The sequence below is a fragment of the Aegilops tauschii genome, chromosome 4, assembly GCF_002575655.3.
Source record: "Aegilops tauschii subsp. strangulata cultivar AL8/78 chromosome 4, Aet v6.0, whole genome shotgun sequence".
Taxonomy (NCBI): domain Eukaryota; kingdom Viridiplantae; phylum Streptophyta; class Magnoliopsida; order Poales; family Poaceae; genus Aegilops; species Aegilops tauschii.
This window is the reverse complement of record NC_053038.3, coordinates 303,078,159-303,097,147: the sequence shown is the minus strand read 5'-3', so window position 1 is coordinate 303,097,147 and position 18,989 is coordinate 303,078,159. Positions and strand designations below refer to the sequence as shown.

The 18,989-nt window shown below is 47.0% G+C and overlaps 2 protein-coding genes across 3 annotated transcripts; one reads left to right on the top strand and one right to left on the bottom strand.

Moving 5' to 3' along the window:
• The first annotated feature begins 3,695 nt into the window (after positions 1-3,695).
• LOC109761467 (putative tRNA pseudouridine synthase) lies at positions 3,696-14,334 on the top strand. Its single transcript, XM_020320281.4, has 7 exons — positions 3,696-4,108; positions 4,211-4,246; positions 10,955-11,067; positions 11,176-11,324; positions 11,556-11,700; positions 12,498-12,917; positions 13,645-14,334. The coding sequence occupies exons 1-7, from the start codon at positions 3,829-3,831 to the stop codon at positions 14,074-14,076; spliced, it is 1,575 nt and encodes a 524-aa protein (XP_020175870.1). The 5' UTR covers positions 3,696-3,828; the 3' UTR covers positions 14,077-14,334.
• A 1,366-nt stretch (positions 14,335-15,700) lies between these two features.
• LOC109761461 (transcription factor bHLH61) lies at positions 15,701-17,371 on the bottom strand. 2 transcript variants are annotated; one of them, XR_002232519.4, is made up of 5 exons: positions 17,164-17,371; positions 16,820-16,951; positions 16,306-16,479; positions 15,973-16,148; positions 15,701-15,938 (listed from the first exon to the last, which is right to left on the bottom strand). XR_002232519.4 is itself a non-coding variant. In XM_020320274.2 (4 exons), exons 1-4 carry the CDS (start codon positions 17,242-17,244, stop codon positions 16,053-16,055), a joined length of 483 nt encoding a protein of 160 aa, XP_020175863.1. In that variant the 5' UTR covers positions 17,245-17,371; the 3' UTR covers positions 15,701-16,052. The 2 variants fall into 2 exon arrangements, 1 of the variants encoding a protein (XP_020175863.1); XM_020320274.2 differs by having other exon boundaries at positions 15,701-16,148.
• Between the last annotated feature and the right edge of the window lie 1,618 nt (positions 17,372-18,989).

Here is an 18,989-nt window from a genome sequence, read left to right as displayed (position 1 = left end):
CGGACAGATGAAACGGAGGGGGAAAGTTGCAAGTTTGCTATGCTAGGGACGTCTGGCGGACGAACGGACTGCGTATCCGTCTCGTCGTTCTGAGCAACTTTCATATAGAAAGTATTTTCATCTGAGCTACGGTTTATTTTATATGATTTTCTAAAGTTTTAAATTATTTTAGAATTTATTTAATTCAACATTATCCAGAATAGTGCCTGCTGACGTCATCATGAAGTCAGCAGTCAACAGGGCGTTGGCTGGGTCAAACTAACGTGCGGGACCCACCTGTCATTGACTGATTAATTAATTAACTAACAGTTTAATTAGTTTAGTTATTAGATTGGTTTAATTAATCAAAAATTAATTAGGTTAATTAATTCTTTAATTAATTAATTATTTTTAATATATTATTATTATTATAATTTATATATTTTTTTAATTCTTTTTTTCTTCGTTCTCAGGGGCGTGGGCCCCGTTTGTCATTGGCTCTGGGGGAGCCTAGCGGTTACGGGCGTGGGTCTCGGGCGCGGTTGCAGGCGCCCATCGAGGGCGAGGCCGTGGCCTCGGGTGGGCACGCCCGCGTAGCAGGGGGGCCTCGGCCAGGGCCGGCGAGGCCGGAACGGGGCCGGAGCGGGCGCGTGGGCGCCGGCGAGGCCACAGCGGGGCGGGGCCGTAGCGAAAGCGGGCGGTCGCCGGAGGAGGACGTCGGAGCCGTGGAGGGTGCGGCCGGACCACCGCGGGGCAATTCGGCGAGCAGTGGCGCTGCTTGGCGGCAGAGGTGGCTGCAGCAGAGCTGCGCGCTGCGCGGTTGCGGGCGCGCGCGTGTGAGGAAGATCGGGGCGACGAGGTGTACGGGGGGATGGGGGGTGCGTGTGGCACGAGCGCCCGCGGGGGGGCGGCCAAGGAGGCGGGGCAAGGCACTGCCAGGCGGAGTGGAGACGGCGGCTACGGCCGTGGGCGGCGCGTGCGCAGGCGGACGGCGGGGCGCGCATTGCGCGGCACAGTGGTTCGAGCACGCGCGCGGGGAAGGAGAGGCCGCGGTCTCACCGCGGGGGGTAGGGTCCAGGGCAGCGGGGCTCGGGGAGGTAGACGAGGACGACGGCGGCGTGGAGGAGGCAGTCCGGCGAGGAGGGGCTTGACGAATCCGGCGAGGGCAGTGACGTGCGCGATCGTCGGGGCTGAGGACGTGGACGACGAGGTCCAGTGGCGACGGCGAGCGATGGGGCGCGGCGTCGGGGTCGAGGCGATGGGGGAGTCCGGCGACGGGGTTGGGGCGCTGGCGTCGCGAGAGGGGGGGAAGCAGTTCGTCCCCGATCCAGATCGGATCGGGAGGGGAGAGACGTGGGGAGTGGGGGGGAGACGACGGGGTGTCGGTGGCGTGGATAAGGGGAGTGGGGGGCGCGGGGTGGGCCGGCCCATTCGGACGGCTGGGGGCCCGTGTGGACGGCCAGCTGGGCCAAAGGGGCCCAGCGGGGGGGGGGGTTCCCTTTTTTTGTTTTCTCTTGATTTGCTTTTCCTTTTCTATTTTTCTTTTATTTCTTTAGTGTTTTCATTTATAGTTTCTATTATTTTAGTTTTATAAAATGTCAAGTAGCACCTAAATTAGTATTACTAATTAGGCCACTGCAATAATTATTTTGGCACACTAGTTATATTATTAAAACTTATAAAAGGCATTAAATTAATTGTTTTGCCCTAGGCTTTGGTTATTTTAGTGAATTTAAATATTATAAGAAATGTTGGTTTCCCCACCATTATTACTCATGAATTATTCAGCGACACCCCAACATTTTAGTTTTAATATTCGAAAATATTTTATTGTTTGCTTGATTTTGAATTTGAATTCGAACCGGTTTCGAACTAACGCGAGATTAGCAACAGTAATCATGGTGACGTGGCATCGTTAACAGAGGTTTACTGTAGCTTAATTATCCGGACGTCACAATTACTCAAAAACCACATGGAGTGGGATACAAATAGGATCATGGGGTTGGACTAGCCAAACATGTCACCCGTGATCAAGAGAATGTGAGAACTTTGTTAACCTATCATCATCTCGATTGGCCGCGCGGCCTTCAAAAGTGAAGATACAATTGAAGGTTTTGCCCTATTCTTAATCTCACTAATAATTCTACCATAGGGTCCATTGCTACCTTTAGCAATATCATATACAATTTGCTTTGAATCTAAAGCAATGATGAAGCTGTTTAGTTGGAGATCCTCGACCAGAGAAAAGGCTTCTCAACGTGCAATGGCTTCTAACGTCGCAACACCCCTTGTACCATGTATCACCAGGGAAGAACTACCCATAAAATTCCCATGTGCATCCCTACAGACATCAACTACTGATCCCCTGACATGGTTTTGTGAAGTGCTTGCATCCACATGGATTTTAGCAAACCCTGGAGGGGGGCCTTCGGGCGAGCAGCCCTTGTAGAAACAGCCAGGGTACCTGTCATCTTTTTCGGTACAATCTCCAAGTCTGCCATGAACCTAACAATAAATTGAAATGTGGCTCATGGACTCTGATACATCTCTTCGTGAATTGCCTTTCTCCGTGCCCACCAAATTGCTCAGAGTGTCACCGCTAGTTTAACAAACTACGAATGTGATAACGAGTCTAACATGGTGAACAGCCATTGTTTAGCGCTTGGCTCTGTAGTTTCGCACAAGTGTTCAACTAACTCCCTACCCACAAGAGCCTCATATACATCTTGACATAGAGCATTCCAGTAGTGAATGATCCCATGAGTCCTCGCCCCCAGAAAGTCCACACGTACTTGTCGGGGACATATTTCTATGAGCCCAAACATCCTCTGTGGGCAGGGATTGTCTCGCTAACCTCCACATAAACATCCATACTTTTCCTGGAACAGGAGTTTTCCGCAGGAGCTTCCATGATGCAGCGTCATGGTCGGTGCTTGAGGAACCCGCCGTACCATCTATCCACGACCCTCTCAGAAACTTTGTATCTATCATCATTCTGTATGTAGATCTTACCGTGAATTGCCCGTTTTTCTCGAAGTTCCATGCCCAGGTGTCGCTCACATTGCTTGTGCATAGGGGAATCTGTAGTATGGCTGATATGTCTATAGGAAGGAAAACTTCATGTAGCTTTGCCAAGTCCCACCTTGCAGAAGTTTAACATATTAACTGAGATACTAACTCTCGTGGGTTACTAGTTCGCCTCGCATATGGCCTCGTCATAACATCTCTAGGGATTCAATTATCAGACCAAAATTTTGTTGAATCACCATTACCAATCCACATGATCAAACCTTGTCTCAATATACGAGCTCCTCTCTCACACTCTCTGGGCACCCCTTGCTGAAATAGATCGATGATTTATCATGATTAATCATTTCTTCCGAAGCCTGACAATATGTGTTCAACAATTGGTTAATCTCAGCACTAGCCCTGAAAAACAGCAGGCTGTCATCTACGAATAATAAGTGGTTTACAGGTGGTGCCGAAGCAGCAACCCTAATTGCACTCAAGTTAAATGACTCGTCAATAGATTTCAAAAGGCACGAAAAAGAATAGGCATGGAGAAATTGGATCCTCTTGTGTTTTTCCTTTTGTTTTAGACACCCTATGTTTTTCCTTTTTTTTTGAGTAACACCTGTGTTTTTCCTATGCTGCGTTCCAACCAGGTCCTAAGCTTTGCTAGTGACATTAGAAGCCTTTAACTTCGAGCCCACTCTAATGCTAGGCCCAATGACTACTATTGCTCTCCGTTCACAGGTCTAACCTGGCCTATACTCAAAAAAAAAAATAAAAAAATAATCTAATCCGGCCATCTTTTCACGTTGCTTGGACCTTCCGCACTCCTCGCCCATGGCCGTCGCCGCCGCCACGACGTCGTCGTGGCTTCTCTGGAGACCCTTCTCTTCCACTATCCTCACACGGTGCACTAACCCTAGGTTCCTCCGTACTACCCTATGCTTCTCGCACTCTGCCTCCGCCCCCGCCCTCGGCGCCGCCTCTCTTCAGCCAACCCCGCCTCCTCCTCCTCCTACAACCTGCTCCAGCGATGGAGGTGGCGGGATGAGGTGGGAGTCTACGCGCAAGAAGAGAGTCGTGCTCCGCGTCGGCTACGTCGGCAGCGAGTACCGAGGTTATATGGGATGCCTTGCTCGTTGGTTTCTATCACTGTGATGCGTGCCGGGTTGGTCTTTGTTTGAGGCATTGATCCAGTGCATTGGTCTTTCTCTTCCAGGTCTTCAGAAGCAGCGAGATCTCAGCGCGGACTCAAGTAATCCCTTTTGTTTTGTTATTATAGCTTAGTTGATCTATGCGTTTGAGTTGTTGATATGTCAGGTTATTTATTTATTTATTTATTGCGATTTGATGCTTGAATTTCAAAAAAGCATTGCGGGGAAGTACATGTGTTTCATGTTAGTTGCATCGAATTGTCATCATTCGTTTTCTCTGTTGGGATCTCTGCCTGGAATGTGACATATTCTTGCAATGAATAAGGTATTTTATTACCATTAGAGGAAATTGCACAAATACACAACATTTGGTGTTGAGGTAACAAAAAACTACAACTCTAAGGGATTTCAACAAAAAACCACAACTCTAAGACTAATCAGTAACAAAAAACACAAATTACTCCAATTATCACTTAATGAGAAATATGACGTTCAGGTCCCATGTGTTAACAGCGTGTTTGGCAATTTTTGGGAAGGGGAATGGGAGTTTAGATTAGGGAATTGTATTGAGATTAGACATGGGAGGAATCGTTTTATTCTCTAATCCCCTGTTTGACGCATGATAGGAATTATGTGTTAGCATTTGAGGAGAAATTGTATTCCCTTGTTTGGTTCGTGGGGGCTGACGAGAGACTAGACAAGGGAAGTTAACGTAAGTTATGATGAAGGGTTAAGATTGACTCACTAAAACAATTCCCTTTCAACTCCCACACCCTCCCCTGTTTAATAAAACGGTGGGAGTTGGAGTCTCAAGTCCCATGCCTATTCCCTTATGAATTCCCAATCCGCCTAACCAAACAATTTTTTTTTCAAGAAAACACAAAGGACCTTTGCGTTTCTTCATTGAAAAGATAGATGTTTAGTTACAATCGTCCGAGGACGCACGAAGTACAGCATGATCAGTGCATGTCCCAAGTTTGTGGTAGCACAAGCAGGAGGCCAGCTGCCCCGGCAGCCGCCCAAGGGCAGGCCTCGTCCTTGATTCTATCGAGAAGCGTATTCATGGATGGTATTGCGTTGTCTAAGACGCAGCTGTTCCTAGGCTTCCAAACCATCCAGGGCACGAGCAGCGCGACGGATTTCAGGGCTTTGTGAAGGATCAGCGGTGTGTTTTCCTTAGCATGCTTCCACCAGTCCATGAGTGAGGGCTCGCAGTTGGGTATTGGGGCTGGGATGCGAAGCCAGGCCAGGACCTCGTGCCATGCTTTGCGAGCGAAGGGGCATTCCAGCAGTAGGTGTCGGATCGTTTCCGGCTCTTGATCGCATAGGAGACAGCGAGGGTGATGTTGCAGTCCAGGGTGGGCCAACTGTAACGCCCCGAGACCGACGCTTCAGAAGATTTCCTTATTTTCGTGATCACCGTGTGTTTATTTTTGCTTGCTCTATTTATTTTGCATTGCATCATGTCATCATGCCATCATGTCATTTAATTTTTAAAAACTCAACTAAGTAAATTGCATGGATCTTCGATCCATTTAAATCGAGGGAAGGGTGACTTCTCTTTATAACATATCCTCCCAATATTAGGGAGCTATATTAAATATTTCTTTATCTTGGAAATCACCATAACACACTTGTAAATTATCCCAATGCCTTTGTTATCTTAATTCTTGGTCTCCAACCTTGCCATATATTCTTTCATCATATTCCGGAGCTCCACCAAAAATCCGAACATTTTTGGACCTTCCCAACCCTCACTTCCTATTCAAATCATTTGAATTTAAATCAAATGAGTTTGAATTTGAATCTTTCAATCTTGGCCTTTTCTATTTTCTCGAAACAAGCACATTTTGTGAGTCCGGGAAAATTAACCGCATGCGCAAATTCTTTCTCTAACCCTCTCTTTCTTTTTCTTTTCTCTAATTCTCTTCTGCCAAAGAATATAAGGGAGAGAGAAGAGAGAGACCCCCAGCGCACCCCAGCCGGCCATCTAGGCCCATCCGCAGCCCAGCAGCCGCATGCCACTAGGCCGGGCCTCTGGTCAACTTTTCCCCCTCCACTGGGCCGGCCTCTAAGGCCCAGCCCGCGCGCCCTTAACCCTAGCCTGCCCTCTCGATCCCTGACCTCTCCCTCTCTCGTTCCCGTGGCCGCCGCCACCACGCCCTCGATCCCCATCTCTCCCTCCTCTCGATCTCTCCCTCGTATCCTTCCTCGCGCTGTCACCACGCACAGGAGAGGGATCCCGATCCCCATGGCCACGCACGCCACGCGCAGCAGTGCTGCTTCCCTCGAGGCCGCGCCTCAGCGACCCTGGTCGCCGCCGGCTAGCCCTCTGCGACCTCCTTGGGCCCCTTCGTCGGCTCTCCTCCCGGCTTCCTCTGCTCCGCCTCCATCGCCGGCTACCACGACCAGCGCCCGCCTCTCGCAGTCCGCGCGACCCCTTCCTCTGCTCCTCCTCCACACACGCCGCCTCCGACTCGATTCGCCGCCGCCGCCTTCCTCCGCGCCTCCACGCGGTTCCCCTTGCCGCACCTCCCCGAGCAGGAGCTCCGCCTTCCCTGCTTCGCGCCAAGGCCGACGCCGGCCACTTCTTCCAGCCGCATGCTTGGCCATGCGCCAGCACCCAGCAGCTCGAGCGGTCTCCGGTGACCTCCCGAGGCCGAGCCTTGCAAGTCCCTTGATGCCCTTTCAGTTCTTCAGGATCGCCTAGTTCCTTTCAGATGCGTGTTCGACTACCGTTGCTATGGGTCCGTCAAAACCAAGTGCATCGACCGTCGTCCAGAGCACCGGGGCACTGGGTGCCTCTATTTGCGGGTGCTTCGTTGGAGCTTCATTGAAACGTCGCCAAGTTCGACTACCGCATGGTTACGCCAAGTTCATCTACGAAACGTGTACATCTACACCGCCAAGATCGGAACGACAAGTACCTCGACGTTGCGTGTACCACTACCCTCGCCCCGAAGACGTTGGATTCTTCAACTACCTCTCCGAAAACGAACGTGTACAACTACTTCCACTTCGAACCCGTCCGCCTCCAAACGCACGCTTCGAAGGTATAACCGACGGGACGATCGCTATGAACGAATGCATGCATGTTGTATGAGATGCTCGTGTTTGCACCATGTCCGAGAGAGGTCTTTGCACGTTCCTCGATTGCCATGCCGCCGTATCGTGGGAACCCGGAATCCGGGAGCACCCCACCATCTCTAGCATGACACGCTCACGCCCACTTCTTTTGCACCGGTATCTCCGTGAGTTATCGGATCATCGGAATGTTGTCGTGGCACCATTTTCATTATCATTGCCGTGGCACCCTTTTCGTTCCACCCTGGTAACAAATGCTTCATAACATGCTCATGTCCACGTTTTCATAAAATTGCTTAAAAACTTGCATATGTCATTCGCATCATGATAACAACATTTAAATGTTTACAATTGATGTTTGCATTAAAATTGTTAAATGACATGAGGATTTTCTAGAATTATTGTTTGTTATTTCCGGCCTCATTTAAACTTGCCTAGATAGGTAGTTTTCTTATGCCTCACCCCTTGCCATGTTAATCAACATTTAATATTGTTGGGTACATAAACGGGAGAGAACCAAATAGTTGATGTGGTGTTTCGTCAATATGAGCTCCACTTAATTTGTAGTATTGTTTGTTGCATTTTGCCATGCCATGCTTCATTTAAACCGGACATGCATTATACTTGTTTGTGCATCATGCCATGTGTATGTGGTGGTTGTTCACTATGTTGTTTGTTTCTTTCCGGGTTGCTTCTCTCGTTAGCTTCGGTTTCGTTCCGGAGTTGTGAGGATTCGTTCGACTCCGTCTGTTTGTCTTCTTCATGGATTCGATCTTCTTCCTAGCGGGATCTCAGGCAAGATGACCATACCCTCGAAATCACTTCTATCTTTGCTTGCTAGCTGTTCGCTCTATTGCTATGTCGCGCTACCTACCACTTGCTTATCAAGCCTCCCAAATTGCCATGAACCTCTAACCTTTGCCACCCTTCCTACCAAACCGTTGTTTGGCTATGTTACCGCTTTTGCTCAGCCCCTCTTATAGCGTTGCTAGTTGCAGGTGAAGATGAAGTTTGTTCCATGTTGGAACATGGATATTTTGGGAATATCACAATATCTCTTATTTAATTAATGCATCTATTTACTTGGTAAAGGGTGGAAGGCTCGGCCTTATGCCTGGTGTTTTGTTCCACTCTTGCCGCCCTAGTTTCCGTCATACCGGTGTTATGTTCCTTGATTTTGCGTCCCTTACGCGGTTGGGTGATTTATGGGACCCCCTTAACAGTTCGCTTTGAATAAAACTCTTCCAGCAAGGCCCAACCTTGGTTTTACATTTGCCTCACCTAGCCTTTTTCCCTTGGAAGTCGCGCATCCCGAGGGTCATCTTTATTTTACCTCCCTGGGCTAGTGCTTGTCTAAGTGTTGGTCCAAACTAGAGCACCGTGCGGGACCATCCCTTGGCAACTTGGGTTACGTCGGTACCTGTACGCTTCGCTTATCCGGTGTGTCCTGAGAACGAGATACGTGCGACTCCTATCGGGATTGTCGACACATCGGGCGGCTTTGCTGGTTTTGTTTTACCATTGTCGAGATGTCTTGTAACCGGGATTCCGAGACTGATCGGGTCTTCCCGGGAGAAGGAATATCCTTCGTTGACCGTGAGAGCTTATAATGGGCTAAGTTGGGACACCCCTGCAGGGTATTATCTTTCGAAAGCCGTGCCCGTGGTTATGTGGCAGATGGGAATTTGTTAATATCCGGTTGTAGAGAACTTGACACTCGACTTAATTAAAACGCATCAACCGTGTGTGTATCCGTGATGGTCTCTTTTCGGCGGAGTCCGGGAAGTGAACACGGCTTTGGGTTATGTTTGACGTAAGTAGGAGTGCAGGATCACTTCTTGATCATTACTGGTTGACGACCGTTCCGTTGCTCCTCTTCTCGCTCTTATTTGCGTATGTTAGCCACCATATATGCTTAGTCGCTGCTGCAACCAGTGCAGATGACGCAACCGAGCTCAAGTGGGAGTTCGACGAGGACCTTGGTCGTTACTATGTTTCGTTTCCTGTTGATCAGTAGTGGAGCCCAGTTGGGACGATCGGGGATCTAGCATTTGGGGTTGTCTTCTTTTCTTTTGGTTCCGTAGTCGGACCTATGTGTGTACTCTGATTGATGTATGATTTATTATGTATTGTGTGAAGTGACGATTGTAAGCCAACTCTTTATCCCATTCTTGTTCATTACATGGGATTGTGTGAAGATGACCCTTCTTGCGACAAAACCACAATGTGGTTATGCCTCTAAGTCGTGCCTCGACACGTGGGAGATATAGTCGCATCGTGGGCGTTACACCAACCTCTCTGCAGTCCAGCAACGGTCCTGGTTGGCCAGCCAGTGAAAGAATTTGACTCTTGGGGGCGCCCAGCTTTTCCAGATAAGTTTCCAGGAGTAGCAGGCGGTCGATTCATGGAATGTGGCCAGGTAACAGGACTGTGCGGAGTAGGTGCAGCTTGCCGTCCATTTCAAGATCAGCTGGTCCGGGGTGGCGGAAGCTCGGTGTTCTGCATGATCTACCATAGCTTCAGATACTGAGCGATCTCATGCATGCCTAGGTTGCCGTGGATGTCGTGTGCCCAGGAGTTGCCATTGAGCCCGTCCGCCACTGTTCTTGCCGTGCGCCGTCGCTTGGGAATGCAGCTGTAGAGATTGGGCAGGAGCTCGCGGATGTTGATCCACCGTCCCTCCCATAGCAGGGCGGTCAGTCCATTCCCGACGACCATGGAAGTGGATGCCCAGAACAGCGCGCGCTCCATGGGCGAGAACTGGAGGTCGAGCCCTTGCCACACTCGCTCGGGATCCGTTCTAGAGAACCATAACCAGCGCAGCTGCAGTGCGAGTCCGGAGCATACGATGCCGCGCACGCCCAGACCCCCAAGCTCGATGGGGCGGCAGACGCCTAACCAAAAAATAGATTTGAAGTCTCGTACCTCTTCAATTCCCATTCCCTAGCTCTAATTACCCCCAACCAAATGCACTGGAAGTGACTACACGGACGGATTGGCTTGAGCCAAGCCAATTAAAATATTCAAAGTAAAAAAATCAAAATTCCAAAAAATCTTAATAAATTGAGAAAACTGAAAAGATTGTAGTAAATCATTCCATCTTCATTGATCAATCTGGAAAACTTTAAGCCTATTTTACCTGGCCATTTTAAATTTTGGACATTTTCTGTATGAACGTGATGAGTTGACTTACAAAAACTCTCCAAACTTTACAATGGCTAAACAAAATAGGCTAAAAATTCCCAGATTGATTACCGAAGATGGCTTGAATTGCTGGAATTGTTTCAGATCTTTTCAAGTTTTTCAAAGAAAAAAACATTTTCAAGGATTTAGAATTTTTGTATTTTTTAACTTTCAATATTATAATTTTTCCAGAGAGCTGAGCTCGCCTTGGCTTGGCTCAGCTCAAGTCAACTCGTCCCTCTAGTTACTTAACAAATGTTGTGTATTTGTGCAATTTCCTCTACCATTAACATGAAATACTTTATACGTGCCGTCATGCTTTGTTCTGTGGCATTATGACAAGTTGATTATGAGAGTGATATGGAAGTATATAACATGAATGCTATTTATGGGTGCACAAGTATAGTTATTCCACCAGGAATTCTATATGTTATTAATCAGATGCCAAAAAAAGGGTGATTCTAAGTTGACCGTTGTTTCTATGTCAAGTATCATCATAGAGGATTAGTGAATGCTGATTAAACGTTCGTCTTCTTCTGTAGCCATTGAGTCAGTTTTGGAATCTGCCATCTTCAAGGCAGGGGGCATTCTTGAGAGTAATTATGGAAAGTTGCAAAAAGTTGGTTGGGAAAGGAGCAGCCGAACTGATAAAGGGGTAGGACTTGACAGTTTAACCTCTTGGATTTCCTAATTTGAGTGAAAAAAATATGTGTACTTTTGGCTAACAATGCTTTTATGCATGCTTAGTATGGACTAATTTCAGGTACATTCACTGGCTACAATGATCTCTCTTAAGATGGAAATCCCTGATCGAGCATGGGAGAAGGATCCTGATGGCATTGCTCTTGCGAACTTTATTAACTCAAATTTACCAGATAATATCAAAGTTTTCAGTATCTTGCCTGCTCAAAGGTACCGGGGATGTTCTGGTGTCCCATGGTTAACAACTTAACATATTATGCATAAGTGTATTGATTGAGAATGTGGGGATGCTGCCAAGATCTTATCTCGGTGAACACATGGTGGATGTTTTGTCTTATCAGTTTTTCAGAAATGAAAATTTGGTGGGAACCCCTTAATTTGAAAACATATTATGCATAAACAACAACATTTTTCCATGACATGGTCTGCATTTGATCGTAGGAGTTTTGATGTAAGAAGGGAATGCTTGTACCGGGAGTACTTCTATCTTCTGCCTGCTGAAATAATTGGAATTAAAAGCAGTTGTAGCTCTGGAGAAGTGGAGGAGCACTTAATTGAATTCAATAACATACTGAAAGGTTTTGAGGTAAATTTTTGATTAAATATGTCTTTTGTATGCTGTGGACTTGTTTGTGCAGAAGAACAGGGTTTGTGAATACTTCGATGAATCATCTGATAACAAACATATGCTGGGGGAGACATATTGATATAACTATACGATGAATAAGACTGACATAAGAGAGAAGATTACACTAGGGATAATCAGATCTGACCTGTTAGTCCACTAAATATGATCTGTACCCTGTCATCTTCCTGAATTTTCTTTGTTACAGCCTATGATAACAAACACTGACATGGAAAACACCTGAGCAGTGCAAATTAACCATGAAAATCGGGATAATGGGGGTAATAGCATAATTTAGCAGGTTCAGTAGCTTCATTGTGGTCTAGTTTGTTTACTTTCTACCTACTTTACCATTGAATGGACTTCAGCGACCAGTTAAACAATTTTGGTGATCTGCCAGACAAAAATTGAAGTACAAGGCGACATTAATAAAGCTGAACAAGTGAGGACGTTTTGTTCAATGTAATCTTCGCTTATACAGTTTCCAGAATTAATATAAATCTGTAAATGACCTGCCCAACCAGGTCCAGGTGATATTTCCACATTTCACATTTCCCCCCTGTCTAAGACAAATCATGCATATAACCCCAAGTGCAGGTATTTCTATGGGTCATTGCTGGATAAATTTTTGCCATGCGAATGATTACCATTTTTGTACAGCACATTTAAGGCAGATATGATCAGATAACAAATTTTACCCATTCACTTTTCATTCAATTGTTTCTGCACAAGCTTCATTATACTGTTCCTACTTGCAGGGAAACCACCCATTTCATAATTACACTGCTCGTGCGAAGTATAGAAAAGTTCTAGCTGGAGCACACCGAAGGGCCAAAGAAACAAGCACAACAGCGCATTCCATCCCCTTCGAAATGGTTGCGGACCAAAGCACTTCTGGAGATGGAACCACTTCTGATATAGATGAGGAATACTTAAACTCTCCATCAATACTTGATTCTAGTGCACCAGAAGACAATTGTAAGATGGATAATCCTGAACTTCCTGAGAGTCGTGTGCAAATTCAAGCTAGATGGCTCCATGAGCCTAATGACAATGACAGACTAAGTGCATCACACTTCAGAGATATCCTCACCTGCTCATGTGGAGAGTTGCGGAGTTCATCAGGAGTTCAATTTGTGGAACTGACGATATGTGGAGTATCTTTTATGCTACATCAGGTATGCAGAGTCTATGAAGAAACACTCATCAATGAAAGCTAAATTCACTAGATGATGTTAAAGTTTTTATAGACTTTCTTTCTAGGCTTAGTTATTTTTCTGTGTAGTCAATTGAATGGTATATTGGTAACAAAAATGCTAGAATTACGAACGATTTCTATGTAAACTTATGGACTCCCTCGTCTCTTAATCAAAACTGCCCCCCTGAATTTCAGGGGGTGGGCCCCATTAATATCCAACGAAGGGCAGCCCCTTCACCCCGTAATTACTTGTAGATGTAGCAAAGCTCTATTGGTAATGCCCATTGCCAAATCCCTCTTCACTAACTAGCTCTCTCTAAGTTGGATATGTGGTTACTAAACAGTATTCCCTCCGTTCACAAATATAAGATCTTCTAACTTTTTTCTGAATCGGATGTATATAGACACATTTTAGTGTGTTTGTTCACTCATATCAGTGTGTGTATAGTCCATTTTGAAATATCCAAAACATCTTATATTTGTGAACGGAGGGAGTAGTATTCAGCATTTATTGTCAATAAACTAGTCCTTTGTTAAATGTATGCATAACTAGTAGACTAGTTTAGTTCAGGTTTTAGGATGTAGAATTTATTGCTGATATACTAAACTAGCATGATGTTTGAGATGAATGTTTATCCTAACAGTAGAAGTATTATGCATACAGATCTGTGACTTTTCAGTGATGCTATTCCTTTTCTTGACCTCAGATCCGGAAAATGGTTGGTACCGCGGTGGCAGTGAAGCGTGGATTACTACCCAAAGATATTATACAACTTTCGCTTGCAAAGTTTTCTCGCGTCGTTTTACCAATCGCCCCATCTGAAGTTCTGATCCTTAGAGATAACAGTTTCTGCACGAGGAACAAGCAAGGGAGTATTGTTCGGCCTGGCATCCAGTCAATTAATGAATCTGAAGAAATCAAGAAGGGTGTAATGGAATTCTACAAGGCGGCTCTTGTGCCTGAGCTAGCAAAATTCCTGGATGCATCCCTGCCTCCGTGGCAAGAATGGGTGGAGAACTTGGACCACTTCACCAGCATACCAGATCCTCAGCTGGATGAAGTTAGGACAGCTTATAGAGCATGGAAAGACGATTACGACCGGGTAAAAATGGCTCGAAAGAATACTGGCAGTGGCTAATTTGTCTTTATCAAGCTGATGAGAAAGTGGATGAGGAACCAAACCACATACCCTTAAGTAATGTTTTTCTCAGGCAATCCTCCATACAGGAGCCATACTTTTTTGGGAGGCAATGCCGTTTATCTAACACTGAGAGCCTGAGCCATTCATTGATCAGGCTAGGTAAACATGCAGACTGTAAGTGTTGAATTTTTTTGCTCCCCTTTCATCAAACTTGCCAAAAGTATTGATGCAATATCAAGGATTTGATTTGATTGAGTGCCTAGTTTTGTTCCCTCCTTACAAGTACGACCTCTGTTACGTCTTATATTTAGGAACAGAGGTTGTAGTATATAATTGTTTTACTATGGCGATGAAAAGTAGGGGTATTCATTAATCATTTTCAGCGGCCATTTCCAGTATGCAGTTTTCGTTGGTTGTCTTGATTTCATATAACCAGTCACCTATATATGTTAGTCCTTTATTTACAAACATTATAATCTATATATACATTTGGCCGTTGATTTCCAGCCTGATCCATGGGTGAAGGCAGCGAGCGTGACATGATGAGTCATGCATCCAATCCATCCCGCCCGGGGCATGACCTGCTCAGAGTTTGAGTGCCCTGATTGTCGCCTCGTGAGCAACAGCACCCTGTATGTGTCCAAGGCTGGAACAGAGGCTACGGGCCAGGGGAGCACACACCCCTGTATGTGTCCGTCCAAGGCCGCTGGAACAGAGGCTAGGGGCCCCGGCCCGAGCCCGAGCCCGACGACGACAAGGGCCACACGTACATGGAGCCACGCGCAAATCCCTCTCGTGAGGCGTAAGGGTCGTCGCCAGTGCGAGTGCCGTCCGTCAGGACGGACAGACAGATAGACAGGGGAAGCCAACACAACACAAACACATGACATGACAAATGCGCGCCCGGAGGCGGTCTCTGGCTACGCTCTGCACGCCGGAGCTGGAAACTGTTACACTCATGCACAGCTGGGCCTGGTAATACCGATGCAGGTCAGGGCGTCGCGTGAAGCACACCCGTGTCATCTCTCACGGGTAGCCAGCCAGCCTAGTAGGAGTACCCTAGTGCGTATTAGCCAACGCACCAAGACAGCGGCCCTTGTGCTCCCTAAAGATATGGCACCACCTCCGTTACTTGTTACTTTCCCTCCTCCTCGCGCCAATGCCATATTGCCATTGCCATCGGCCGACCTCACCCTCTACCTATCGTTGCCTTGGCATGCAGGTGTGACGGTGACCGCGCGCGGGTTAAATCAATCAGCATGCACGGCCGGGCCTTCTCTCCTTCGCTGCTTTCCTCGGTTTTTGGAACCTCGCCTTTTGCCCTTCCTCTTTTATTCAAACCATCTGAGGGTTGCACACACCCACTGTTGCTTACTATTCTACTCCTACTTGTGAAGCCATTGGGCTCCCTCCATATTCGTCTGCTTTCACTCACTACAGATTAGATTCGGAGCCTAGCTAGCTAGAGCTTTATTATCCATGCAACAACTGTTGTGCTCGTGCATCGCATGCATGCGTCGTCAGGCCCTGATGCATGATCTCATCAGGTTCATGGGTGGAGGTGGACATGTACATCCTGCTTTTTTTGGGGGGGTTTGAGAAAGAGTGCATATATGATACGTACGACACAAGGCCCCAACCGTTTAGCTCTTAGCTTCCAAACATCGCAGCACATGCATGTGTTACATGATCAAGGCCTTAATCATGCATGCGTGGTCATATTATGCCCCGCCTTGCATGCATCATGACTAACAACATTACTCAACCGAGAATAGGCATCTCATCATTCATCGATCACCGGAGACGAACACGGAAGGAACACGGTAGGGAGATATGTGATAGAGAGAGAGAGAGAGAGAGAGAGAGAGAGAGAGAGAGAGAGAGAGAGAGAGAATCAATAGACCAGATTAACCAATATATGTTATTGAGATGCTTGACGGTCGAGGGCGAGGGCGAGGATCTGCTAGCTTGCGCTATGTTTGCTTGTTGCCGCCGCCGCCGCTGTGTGAGGAGCAGGCCCGCAGCACGGCCTGCTTCACGGCGTGCTCATCCACGTTCTCCATCAGGTTCTGCACGTTTGCATAGAGTGGAAATCGTCATATGGCTTGCATATACAGTAGCTAATTTGTTTTCTTCTTTTGGTCAGTCCGTATCATATCAACATAATATAAGACGTTTTTGTAGGCTAGTTATATTTTGGTACAGAGCGTATTAGCTTGTTGTTACCTCCCCTCCTATGGCTTCTAGGCGGAAAGTATCCGCGCAAGTGGCCGTGGCTTGGAGGACGCTGAGGCCCAACTCGTCGAAGGCCTCGAGGATGGAAACCAGAAGCCCCGGGCAACTCTTGTCTGACAACACATTGACGAGGAACGACCCGTGTCCTAGGGTTTCAACGTTCACCTGCATGCGGGTACGTACCAGATCGATTAACCAACTGATAAATGCAGGGAGGGTTTTGGAAGCTTTATGCATGTGTGTAGGAGTGGTCCTACATCTACATATGTATGTGTGTATTCCTACTGTTTCAATCCAAATCTCCCTGCCTTGTGTTAGCATGTGTGAAAAGGAAAAGAAGAAACGCCACTACTCTTTTACTCCCTCTGTAAAGAAATATAGTAAGAGCGTTTAGATCACTACTACTTTTTAGTGATCTAAACACTCTTATATTTCTTTACGGAGGAAGTACTAGCTAGAGGAAGTATATATGTAAGAAACAAATCAAGCATTAATTCATGCGTACCGTCGGGTAGGAGGTCTGTCTGCTGCGCGAGTCTTGCGCCGCGCAAGCGATCTCCTGATTCAGCATCACCACCTTCTGCTTCAGCTCCTTGATGTACTTGGAGGCGTCCATGATTATGGACGTGTTGCTCAGCTGCAGCCACGCATGACATCCATCTACTTAATTAAGTCGCCCAGAAAGAAAGAAAGAAAGAAAGAAAGAAAGAAAAAAGAAAGAAAGAGCTAGCAGGCATGGTGAAGATCGCACAACCAGCTCGATCGTAGGCGAAAAAGGCATATACATATGTGGAGATTGCACAACTGGGACGGAAATTGAGAAACTAAGGGGAAGGATGGATCAATTACAGCATGGGAGTGGGTGAGAGAGCGAAGGAGTTGCAGCTTCTCCTGCAGAGCTGCCGCTTTCTTGCGCTCCCTCGACATCATCTCTCTCTCTCTCTCGCACCGCAGCACAATCTCCCAATAGAAGCGAGGCGAGAGAGACAGCAGAGGAAGAGAGAGCTTGTGGGTGGGAGCAGCTTATGGCTTAAGAGCATGGAACACCCAGAAAGGCGAGAAAGCTGGAGCTCGCTCTCCATATCTATATAGTGGTCTCCCCGGTGGTCACTCACGTGACCTTCTGCTTTCCATATATTATTACTTCCGTCTCAAATTACTTGTGTTAAATTTGTTTAACGGTTGGGCTAAAAATCAGTCGACTGATTTTTAAGGAAGTCTCAGTCGATGTATTTGACCTCCCATCATGATCTGTTTAAGATTGGATCGTTGTGTCCTTGTGTTGTATCGGCCTGTTTTAGTTGTGTCCCCAGCCCATTGCCTTGTTTCTTTTTTCTTTTCTTGCCTTCTCTTCTATTCTTTCTGTTGGACAGAGATGCCCCATGGGCTGGCCTTGAGGGTGGTGTGGCTTTTTCTTTGTCTGTTTTTTGGGCTTTCTTATAGGCTAATTTTTTTGTTAGTGCTCGTGTTACCTGGGGACATGAGCGATTAATAGGGCTGTTCGCTTTGGTTTGTTTCCATTTTCTTTTTGTTTTTTCTTTATTTTTTATTTTCAATTTCAATTATTAATTTTTAAAAATATTGTACATTGAATCACATGCCATGTTTTATTGTCAGTGTCCGTATGCAACATTTTTTTCTTCCAAAAGATATTATCGCTGACACACCCGTCGAGCACACACAGTTTCATTCACATCGGCCACACACAATTGTATGTATGTTGTTGGCGTGTAACTTATCTTTTTTCCTTTCCAAAATTATTTGTCACCGACCAACTAGACTTTGTTTCTGGTTTGGGTTTTTTTAACTTTGTTTGTGGGTTGAGTAGAGACCAGTAGGGCCAGTTGCATGTTCGACACTAGGAATGCAACTGCAAGCGTCGCACCCGACCGCAACTCCATGTCGTCTAGCCTGACCGCAATTGGAAGTTTTTGTTCTGTCGGAGGGGGCACCGGTAGAGGGGGCGGGCCAGTTGCAAGCCCGACAACATCCCCGCAACTTCAAGTGCCGCACCCGACCGCAAGTGCATGTCCCCTAACAAGGTTGCAACTGGACCTTTGTTATGTTGAAGGGGGCAGTGAGAGAGGGGCAAGCCAGTTGCATGACCTACACTAGGAATGCAACTGCAAGTGTCGCACCCGACCGCAACTGCATGTCTTCTAGCCCAACTGCAAATGGACTCTTTTGTTCTGTCGGTGGGGGCGCCGGTAGAGGGGGCGGGCCAGTTGCAAGCCCGACAACATCCCTGCAACTGCAAGTGCCGCACCCGACCATAACTGCATGTCCCCCAACATGGTTGCAATTGGACCTTTGTTTTGTCGGAGGGGGCGGGCCAGTTGCATGTCCGACACTAGGAATGCAACTGCAAATATCACACCCGACCGCTTATGTCTTGTAATTAACCTGACCGTAACTGGACTTTTTTGTTCTGTCGGTGGGGGCGCCGGTAGAGGGGGCGAGCCAGTTGCAAGCCCGACAACATCCCTGCAACTACAAGCGCCGCACCCGACCGTAACATGGTTGCAATTGGACCTTTGTTTTGTCGGAGGGGCCGGGCCAGTTGCATGTCCGACACTAGGAATGCAACTGCAAATATCACACCCGACCGCAACTTCATGTCTTGTAATTAACCTGACCGCAACTGGACTTGTTTGTTTTGTCGGAGGGGGCGGGCC